The 11,071-nt window shown below is 49.2% G+C and overlaps 1 protein-coding gene across 1 annotated transcript in view; it reads right to left on the reverse strand.

Annotated features, from left to right (window-relative positions):
• DNAH9 (dynein axonemal heavy chain 9) overlaps positions 1-6,248 on the reverse strand; it is a 303,991-nt gene extending 297,743 nt beyond the window's left edge. The window contains 4 exon segments of the mRNA XM_057311241.1: positions 2,245-2,375; positions 3,312-3,470; positions 5,463-5,709; positions 6,191-6,248. Of these exon segments, the coding sequence (XP_057167224.1) occupies positions 2,245-2,375; positions 3,312-3,470; positions 5,463-5,709; positions 6,191-6,248 (595 nt within the window).
• Positions 6,249-11,071: the final 4,823 nt, after the last annotated feature.

An 11,071-nucleotide genomic window follows, 5' to 3' on the forward strand; every position in this document is an offset into this window, starting at 1 on the left:
TATATTGTGGGGCTGAAGCTCTGCATTGAACCTAAAGGAAACTCAAAATATACTCTATCTCGTTTCAATGTGCTATGGGTTGTTCTACTCACTAGACATAAACCGTCTCATTGCGAACTTCGTGGGCTAGCTTCATTACTCCCGCTTTACAAGTGAAGAAATTAGGGGTGCCTGGGTGGCTCAGTCGGTGAAGCATCCGACTCTTGGTTTCGGCTCCAGTCATGATCTCAGGGTTGTGCGATCGAGCCCTGCGTCGGGCTCTGTGCTCAGCGGGCAGTCAGCCTGAGATTCTCTCTCTCCCTCTCTCTCTGCCCCCTCCCCCCGCTAGCTCTCTCTCTCTCTCAAGAAAAATTCCTTTCCTTGCATCATCAGAATTCAGTTATATATATTTCGAGGATTTCTAATTTTACTGGAGCGTTTATCCATTACGATGAGGATGGTATTGTTTTGTTCTCATTTCTATCATCGCCAACATAGACTCTACTGCAAAGAGCTTTCTGAAGCTCGCCTGAGAAGACAAATCTTTCGTAACTATCAATCAATGAGAATGATTATAGTCTATTAATCTATTAATGTGAAAAATATATTTGGGGCTCTACATAACCAACTCATAAATATACTTTCACTGCATGAAGCTTTATTTCAGAGCCTCAAATTTCAGCCACCTGCACAACTCCTTCATGCTTGCCTACAACCTGTTATACTACTTACTTAGCACGTTTCTCTAAGTCAGCTCCCGTTTTAACCTGAATAAAATCATAGATGAAGACTTCAGATTACTACCACAAATGGAAGGCAGGTGTCACTTGCCAAAAACAGTCACCCTTTAACAGAGTTTTAAAATATATCTGTCCATATGTCTCCCGCAATCATCTCTCACACCGGGAGGGACGCACACCCGTTTTGGGGGACACCCGTCCCATTTGAACTGAAGTATAAATTGGGAACCGTTGATTTTCCCCCGGGGACACAAAACCTCTCAGCGAAGCAGTAAACGGGGCCCCAAGAGGGATCTCATTCCAAGCCAGCTTTACGTGCTGGCATAGCAATGTCTGTGGTAAGATTTTAGGGCCCCGAAGACTAGCCTCTTAGGCCAGCATCTCCTCTGTTATATGTTAGGAACCCCACCCCTGGAGCCTTTATTCCTTTAGCTGAAGGGTTTCCAAACCCCACGCCATGAGGAGGAGACAGTGGGGTGGGGGGGAGAGGGGGGGACAATGGGCTCTCGACGCAGGACATGCCTCTCTTTAACAGAACAAATGTGCCTTGATTAGTTTTGTATTTTGGAATTCCATAGAAGATTGTGGTTGAAGAAAGAGTTCCAATATAGGGACACCTGGGTGGCTCAGTCGGTTAAGTGGCTGCCTTCAGCTCAGGTCATGATCTCGGGGTCCTGGGATCAAGTCCCACATCAGGCTCCTTGCTCAGCAGGGAGCCTGCTTCTCCCTCTGCCTACCACTCCCCCTGCTTGTGCTCTCTCTCTCTGTCAAATAAATAAATACAATTTAAAAAAAAAAGTTCCAACAGAGAAAATATGTTCAAAAATCACTGCTTGGATTAAGCTTAAATCCCATGACATTGTGAACATCTTCAAAAGCCCATTCTGGACCTACGATGCTGAGGAGCTGGAGGAAGTTTGATAGGAGAAAGGAAAGAAACAAAGGGCCCAGACGAGGGGAGAGGGAGCCCTGAAAAAAGTTTACCTACTTCTAATTATAGACTTGGCCGGCCTTGCAATTTTGACAAGGGCTGATCTTTTCTGGTGCTCCAGCGGCTGGGAAATCGCCGTCCCAACCAACAGCAGGAACCGAAAAAGCAGAATGGAGCTAGAAATGGCACAGGGACTTCTCAAGGAGCTGGGGGCGGAGGGAGCTGAATTCCAGAGGCGAGAGACTCCAACATGCACGGGTACAGTACAGTAGAGTCAACAGAACTTCCACTATATCAGCCCATAGTGGCCCAGGGAAGCCTACTCGGGAAGGCTATGCACAACCATGGCTACACACTAAAGCCCAGAGAGGTTAGGTGACTTCGCTGAGGTCACAAAGCACTGGCAATGCAAACTGAGCTCAAGGGAGCTGCTTTCCTGCTTCCAGATTTGGTGTTCCTGCCGCCAAGCTAGACTGTGTCAGGTTGGTAGGTTTTAAGAACAGTAAGCTGCGGAAATCAGAGAGAAAAGATAATTCGGCGCTAAATAAGAAATTCGTCTCTGCCGTATATAGGAAAATTCTGGCTGGTCCTCACCTGCTCGGACGTCTCTGAACATGGCTTGGAAAGCTGGGAAGTAACTGCTCTGAAGCCTGTCCAGGAGCTTCGCCACGCCCCTCGCCTTTACAGCGCTCAGTTGATCATAAATGTATTCCAGATCCTCAGACCTACAACGCAGTGGGGAACGGTGAGTCCAGGGAACCGGGGTCACGCCATGATGACCCACCCTCAAACAGAAAGGAGCCCTGCCTCCACCTGCTCCCACAGAGCGGGGCGTCTGTTCCCAGAACGGCGAGGGCAAAAGCCAGAGTTGGGGACGTGGGTTCAAAGGGGCAGGTCTAGGAGGCAGCAGCAGGGAGCACTGCTGTGACCATCTGGTGGCTCAGAAGGCTGGCAGCTGGAGGTCATTAGCTCTGGCAGTCAGGTTCGGGGTGGGGATGACCAAGGTGTTGTCAGAGCAGAGCTGCTGGAGAAGGGCTCCTCAGCAGGTCGGAGGAATGGTCAGAGAAGGGACAGGAGGACGGGGCATCTCAACACTGGGGCACAAATGACCCCCCAGGTGTGCCCGGTCATGTGACATGGACACACTCTTCGTTCAAGGCCAGGACAGGGACATCTGCCTCAAACATCTTTCTATATCTTTTTGATTAAGCAGCATAGTGATAAGAGAAGCACGGAAGTGGGGGGAGAGCAGGAGCAACAGTCAGATCTTTCTGGAATCCCGTGGGGCTGGGACACCATGGAGGATGGGCTTTCCAGCCCTACTGATGATTGGCTGGGACCTAGCAAAGCCCATTCTGCAGGCAGCCAACTGCCAAAACCCCTCTCTCTTTCTCCAGATCCTTACAAAAAGCGTGCGCATAGAGTTTTGCCTGTCCGAGGAGGAGGGAGTAGACGAGCAGAAGAAAAATATGAAAAAGAGTTCATTAATTTTACATTTGGTTCAAAGAGCCTTTGAGGAAATGTCAGAAGACAGACAGGGGCTCAAGAAAGGAGGTGAGACTATCGAAACTCCGGGAAAGTATGTATCTTCCAGTGCCTAGGAAACCCTGAGCCGCCTGCCCAGCCCGCGGGTGATGAGAACCAGCTACCCAGCTACCCACCTGCTCTTCCAGAAATCCAACTCTGCCTTGGGGGTGGGGCTCTCCCCTTGCCGGAGGGGCTGGGAAGACTCTCTCTTGAGCACCAGCTGAACTTGGCGGCTCCACTGGATCACGGCTGACTCAAGCGCGTAGACGATGGACTTATCGGCACAGTCCAAGCTGTGAAAGACACAACGAGTCTCCTGGGATGCTGGAAGTAACTCTGGGTGTCCCCCCAAGCAGAATTCCCAGTCTGTTAAAAATAGGTGGGAAAGTCTACCCCTGCCAGGCATTCTTAGCTTTCGTTGGATGACAGACTCTGATATGGGATCAATAAGAAAAATCCAGCTCCCCTCTCCTGGGACAAAACACTGCCGTGCGCACGGGTACATGATTATTTCAAGGTTTGGGGGTTCACCAGCATCCTGAAGACTAATGCCACTGGGCCTTGCCATCTGTGCAGGAATACACTGGGCGGAAAATATTTGGATGACCATTCAGCCCTTGCCTGAGCATCACCCATGTCAGCAAGCTCCCTGCTTGACGAAGCGGTGCGATCCTTAGTAGATCAGCTCGTCCTGGGAAAAAGTCGGTCTCTACCCTGAACCACACCTGCCTCCCTGCCAGTTCCCTCACTTGGCCTCAGTTCTGCCCTCTCCAGCAAGGGGAGGCAGGCTCCATCCTCCACGAGGCAGACAGCATCGGCCGTCTGAACACGACGGGCGATTTCGTGATGTCCTTGCTTTTCCAGAATGCTGGGGGAACCAGCATTCCCCCTCATACAGCTTTTCCAAAAATAAGGGAAGAAAACTCGAGGTGTTTCGGAAGGGATTAGGCATCCAGAACCCATGTTGGTGGTCTTTCCACAAAGCCACCACGGACAGCGGTTCATGCCATGAGCTCAGGACACAAGTGAAACAGAGAATCTATCATCCGCATTTTCATGCCAGATACCCACCTCGCTTAATTTAATTAAATTCATATTTGCTGAGCGGTGATACGGCACAAGTGATTATGGAAGGTATTGAAAGGAGAAGATACGCACCGCCCTGAAATACAATCCAGCCTTCTGGGAAATTATCAAATTTGAACAAAGCGAGACCAACCCGGCGATGATTATATACACACGCACTGAATGTTATTATGTTAAAATATAAAAGGAACAGGAAAAGGGTAATTTGAATTTATTTTGAAAATTGAATATTTTTATTAAACCACATTACATTTTCTAGTTAACTGGGAAATTGCTTCAAATTATATATGCCGCAAATTACTTCCAATAGCGAAAACTCATTATAAAGTACATTGGCATCCCGTGCATCACTTTTTCTCCAGATCAGATCCCGGGCCCTGAATATCTAGTGATGACGACAATGCATTTGCAAACTCCTGGCAAGATGGCAGGAAGGTAGACTGTTGCCACAGACAGAGGAGTGCTGGATAGAAGAGAAAAAAAAAAAGAAATATATATATATGTGTATATATATATATATTTGTGTATATATATATATTTGTGTGTGTATATATATATATATATATATATATATATCGTTTAGATACACACGCTGGCTTAAAAGAAAAGGAAAAAAAATCCCCATGGGACAGAAACAAAGTTATCTCAGAGCAGAAGGAGGATCTCACCCCTGAAAGGAGAAGAAGCTGGGGTTGTAATGCCCACCCCGGTGGAGGAGGCATGGACTTCAAGTCTCAACAACGCCAGATTTGTTTCTGTTTGGAAAAAAAAGAAAAAGTCCCCAAGAACTGACAAAGTCTCCAGCTGCTGGGGGAGTGGGGTATATACATGAAGAGCCATGAGAATTAGTGACGTTAGGTGCACGTATTTGCTGGCAAGAGGCGCGGCCACCTCCCAGGCCAGCCCTGGGTCTTTGCCAATGATGAGCCCCTGTCCTGATAAGCAGAATACTGGACCCGGTGTGGCTGCTCTCAGCCCTGAAATCATGAGGAGCGGTGAAAAGGCCCTGTTGCCCGGAGGGACTGGGGCAAGGGTGGTAATCCGCAGAAAACACCCAGTCCGGGACGCTGGCAAACAGGCTTGTGTGCGGGACGAGGAGACGCGAAGATCGGGAAGAGAAAAGTTGTACAGAGCGCATTCCGATACACTAGCCCCTGCCGGGCGGCAGAGGCCCAGATGGCCGGGCTGGCGCTACTTACACGCTCTCACTCTGAGACGCCGCCAGCTCGAGTTTCTCTGCGCCCACGGGAAGAGGCAGCAGGGTCTTCCCCTTCACTTGCTCGAGGAGAACCAGGAGGTCGCACTGGAGGCTGTGGGCATGCCGCTGGACGTCTTGGCATACCACGTGGGGCCAGTCGAGGTGATTCTTCTCATTGGCCAGGACGGGGATAAGCACCTAGAACAGATATGCATGGGAGGAGGGGGGCAGCAAAGGAGGGCATTCTTCTGCGGAGACCTTATAGAAAGGCTATCTGAGAAAGGCCCTATTACTAAGAACCAAGGTGATGTACTGTTTGGACAGCTGGTAAAACGGGAGGGTCGCGAACAGCCCACCTGCAAATCTCCCTGGCCACCCAGCTCCTGGGGATGCGGTCCCCTTGGCCAATAGCCCTCCTCGTCAAGGGGACAGGTGCAACTGCTGCTATTTCTGAGTAGCGGGCTTCCTCCAACAAGCCGATCCCTCCTCCCACAGGAGCCAGTGGGCATCCCAGCCTCGGGATCCCACCCAGCTCGCTTGCCTCCCACAGCTTCCGGTTGTTCACCGTGTTCCCAAGTGCAACCCCAAGAGACACAGCAGCCTCCTCCGTGCTGTACGTGTGACTAATATATTGCTGTCAGTCTCATCGGTCCAGTGTTATGTGCTTGGCCAGCCCTAGAACCCTTGGGCAGGAGCCCCTCTCTCATTAACGGGGTGCGTAAGAGGTACTTGAAACAGTCACAGGGGCTGGAGGCAAAAGAGGACAAATGCAGCTAAGGACACGCATCTGTCTGCAGGTGGTATGACGGGGCACCTTACAGAAGGAAACCGAGCTGAGGATCTTGAATCTACCTGTAGGGTGAACACTGGTCGGGGTTCTGGCCACCTGGTATAGTTCCTTTTATTTACTTATTTATTTTTGGCGGGGGGGGGGGGGTATTCATTTCTAGATCCAGCAGTGAAACGTGAACAAATCTGAGCCAGTGAGAGTCGGGCCAAAGTCTCTCATCTGAACTTTTTGACAAAGGGCACCTTCTCTTTCCTATTCGTCTGAAACAACTGTGGCCATCCTGCTACCCTCTGGAGCTTTAGAATAGAGACAGTTGGGAAGAGACAGTTCATAGATGGAGAAAGACCAAGTCCTATGATCTCATTCGAGCTCCTGAATCAGGCTGCTCTTGAATTTTCTGAGCTACTTTATATATTTTTTTAAGATTTTATTTATTTATTTATTTGACAGAGAGCACGAGCAGGGGGAGCAGCAGAGGGAGAGGGAGAAGCAGGGAGCCGGATGTGGGACTCGATCCCAGGACTCTGGGATCATGACCTGAGCCGGAGGCAGACGCTTCACCAACTGACGCACGCAGGCAACCTCTGAGCTACTTTAAATGGAGGTTTTGACCACTCGCAACTTAAAAAGTTGTAGTTAATGTAACTTACTAGGAACCTCTATCTGTCAAATCTCACAGCTACGGGAAGGGAATACCAGAAAGAAAAAGCCCAGATCATCAGGAAATGTGATAATTGAGTAAATAACGAAAATAAAGACTCATTGCCTTGGCTGGGTTCTATACGTGACCAAAAAGTCCTTGTGGCTACGGAAGAGAACACCTGGACACAGCAGGAGACGTCTAAGAGGCTGACCCTTGCCTGGTGTATCTGGAAACCGTCGCTGGACTGAGAACTTACAAGGACAGGTGGACAGAGTGTGCCAACGGAGAAAATGTTACAAATTGAGCTCTACTCCTTCAGGTAAGAAAGGACGCTCTTGGACCTAGGGCAGAAGGCCTAGCAGGAGAGGGAAGATGAACCGGAATATTCCTAGGATCCCAAAGGCAGGGGCTGTATCTTCTCTGGTCTTTTTAGACCCACTGTCCTCTGTAGGGCCTGGCAAATAGGAAGAAAAAGAGTTAGTGGGCTGGGGTTGGATTTTTGAAGGCTTTGAGTGATAGAAAAATAATGAATATGAACTTTCTATGAAATGCAAAGCTACTCATTCATTCACTCAATGGATATTTATTGAGCATTTACTATGTATGAGTCCTGCTTCAGGTGCTGGGAAGGTGTATCAGTGAAGAAAACAGGCAAGCCTTCCCAATCTCATGAAGTTTATATTTCAGGGGAGAGACAGTCAATAAACACAAAATTCTGCAAATAAATAAATAAAATAAAATAAAACAAAATAAAGCTGGTGAGGAGGATCAAGAGTATGGGCTGGAGAGATTACAATGATAAATGGAGTGACTGGTACAGGCCTCACTGACAAGTAACATTTCAACAAAGATGGGAGGGTAGGGAAAGTGCTGTGCAGATCCTTGGGGGAAGTATATTGTAGATAGAAGGAACAGCCAGTGCAAAGGCCCTGAGGTGGGAGTATGCCTAGTGTGATCAAGGAGCACTGTGGAGGTCCGTGAAGCTGGAACTGGGTGAACAAGAAGAGTAGAGGTCAGTAAAAGGGGACGGGCCCCATGCAGCCCTGCCTATGGGGCTTTGATTTTTAATCTCAGAGGAATGGGAATCATGTAAGGGTTTTGAGAGAAGGGAGTAAAATGGTCTGCCATCTTTTTTTAGTAGAATCACTCCAGCTGCTGTGTTAAGAATAGGCTGTAGGGGGCAAAAGTGAAAAGGGGGGATGGGTTGGCAAGTCATTGCTATAATACAGAAGGCAATGACTTGGCACCTGGGGGAATGGAGGAGATAGTAAGAGAGGGTTTGGTTCTATATACATTTTGAAGGCTCAGCCAATGTGATTTCTTAATGGATTTGTTGTGGGGTTGTGAGAGCAAAAAGAGGCGTCAGTATGCCTCCAAGGTTTGGGACTTGGGGAGCGAGAAGAATGGAGCTGACATTAACTGATGTGGGGGAGAACAGGGTCGAGGCCATTCTTGAGGAAAGACCGGGAATGTGTTTTCGGACACATTAGAATCTGATACATCTGTTGGACTTTTAAATGGGGACATTGAGTAGGTAGCTGGTTATGGGAATTGGGAATTCAGAGAAGCAAAGGCTAGAAATACCAAATGCAGTCTGATATAGATAGTCTGTGAAACTCTGCAGGTGAATCAGTGCTTCCAGGGAACTGAGGTTCTATAGAGAAGGGAGAGTGTCCAAGGAGTGGGCCCCAGGGCTCTCCAATGTTAGGAACCTGGGAGGAGGAAGTACCACCAATGGAAAGGAAGAGCCATTGTGACTGACAGGAGGAAACCCAGAAGACTGGCATCCTAGAAACCAAGTGAAGAAAGGGGCTTCTGGAAGGAGCAGATCATCACGAGCTGTGCGGAATGCTTCTCACAGGTCAAGCAGGAAGAGGACTGTTAAAGGATCATGTGATTTAGCCAAGTGGAGGTCACTGGTGACGAACACTGAGTAGTCTTTTAGTCACTCTTCCATGCAATGTGGGGGTGACTGTCAGATAAAACAGGAGAAGAAAAGGGCACATCAAGAACAGAGACATCTTCTAGACTTTTCGCTATAGAGGGGACCACAGAAGTGGGAAGATAGGTGGCAGGAGGAATGAGGATTTTGTTAGACGGGAATCAGCTACTGGGGAAGGAAAAAAAAAAAAAAGAACGTAGTAGCGAGGAAAGAATGTTGGCGCGATATCTTTAAGGAGCCAAGAACAGGTGGGAGTCAGGACGAAAGTGGCAGTTCTGAGTCTTGGTGTTGCCACCAGATTGATGGCAGATGGTCTACCTGCAGCCACGGGAGGGTTGAAGGATCAGGATGAGTATGGATATTGGCAGATGGGATGCATGTAAGCATTTGTGGAAGTTTTATTCTATTATTTCCATTTTTAAAACCCAAGGAAGCAAAAGTATCATAGAGTGAGGTTGATAGAAATTTTGAACACTTGAGGAGAAAAAAGAACGTGTCTAATAGTGGTCTAGAAAGGTAAGAACATAATGGGAAGTTTGGGGTGTCAGCTGGGAAGCATAAAAGGCCTATTACAGGTTCACTGCTGTGAATTTAAAGCACAGCCGGCTGGTTTTTCTCAGCCCCACTGGCTTCAAGGGGGCAGGTGCGGAACAGACAGAGGGTTGGATCTCATCAGAATTATGGTTTTGCCAAATGAATATGACAAAACAAGCAAAGGCCGGTGAGTCAGGAATGTAGGCAAGGGGATGAGGATGATGCAGCCAAGCTGGGTGGGGGAGAGCACTGGGTACGGAGTCAGACAGCGGGAAGGCATTGGGATGGATGGATTGGAGGTCCCAGCAGGGTGGCATGGCCTTGGGGATAGTGGGACGTTGGGGGGAGTAAGCTGAAAGGCAGGAGTCGTGATCAGAGAAAGAGGTGCATGAAATTGGATCACCGGGGGCGGGGGGGGGGGGGTGGTAAGGCAAGGTCTGGGAATGGCCACAGGAAGGGCTGGGGAAGAAGGCAGGGAGGGGGACAAGATCGCTGGAGGAGGAAGGTTCAAGGATCCCAGAGGCCTGGGTATTGGAAGGATCATTCATGCGTCTAATGAAGTGGCCATATGTTAAGGCAGGAGTGATGTTGGAAAGAGTCACAGTGAGCCAGGGGCGGCGCCATCCACACGTAACACAGCAGTGGGGGGAGAGGGTGGCTTTGTCTGGTGACTAAGATGCAAACTGAGGTCTTTCAAAATAAATTGAGGAGTAAGGACACCTGCCCCAGCTCCAGGCTGAGAGCTGGAAGGACTGGGGGGGGGGGGGGGGAATACGGCTCTCCTCCAGAGAGAGCAGGGGTAGGTTAGGGCAAGAGGATGAGGATGGGTCAGAGAAGTGAGGACACTTCTAAGCAGGATAAGTGACAATATGCTTGTCCCTTAGGGCATGCCTACAACCTAGCACACTCTTGCAGGCACCCTAATATATTATTTCTTAATTTCATGACAATCCTGCAAGACAGACCCTGACCCCGGAGGTCACATGACACTGATGCATCGCACAGAATCAGGATTCAAACCCAGGCCCATAGATTCCATATCCCATGCTCCCTCTCCAAAACACAAAACTTCGAAACGGCATCGAAGTCTCAGAGCCCTAAGAAAACCTGGCAGCAGTGAACAACGTGGTCGGGAGGAGGAAGACAGGCAGCCAGGAACTAGTTACCAAGTCTTGTCAGTTCCAAGAAACATTTCTTGGATGTATTTTTTTTAAACGCTGTACTAGTGTAACAAAATGATGGTGAAATGTGTAGCTTCTTCTCCTCACTGACCTCACACCCCCCGCCCCCAACACAGGAGGACTTTTCTCAGTCATGCGGGCTCCTCTGGCTGGAGTGCTGCTGAGTGGGGTGGGGGAGCATGAGGGGAGCCAAGCTGGTCCACAGAGAGAGGAGAGTGGGCAGGAGCTCGGGGAGGGGAAGGGGAGGCTTGGGGGGGACAGGAGGGGAGCAGGGGGAAGGAACGCAATCAGCTTTAGGGTATGTACAAGAAGTAGAAGGGAGATGCTGTTAGAGGCTTCGAGAAATGCGAAGGCCTGAAGGTAGTCTAAAAATAATTTGGGGGGCACCTGGGTGGTTCTGTCAGTTGATCATCCGAGCCTTGGTTTCGGCTCAGGTCATGATCCCAGGGTCCTGGGATCGAGCCCCACATCGGGCTCCCTGCTCAATGGGAAGTCTGCTTGATATTCTCTCCCTGTCTCT

The sequence above is a fragment of the Ursus arctos genome, unplaced genomic scaffold, assembly GCF_023065955.2.
Source record: "Ursus arctos isolate Adak ecotype North America unplaced genomic scaffold, UrsArc2.0 scaffold_14, whole genome shotgun sequence".
In the NCBI taxonomy this organism is placed as follows: domain Eukaryota; kingdom Metazoa; phylum Chordata; class Mammalia; order Carnivora; family Ursidae; genus Ursus; species Ursus arctos.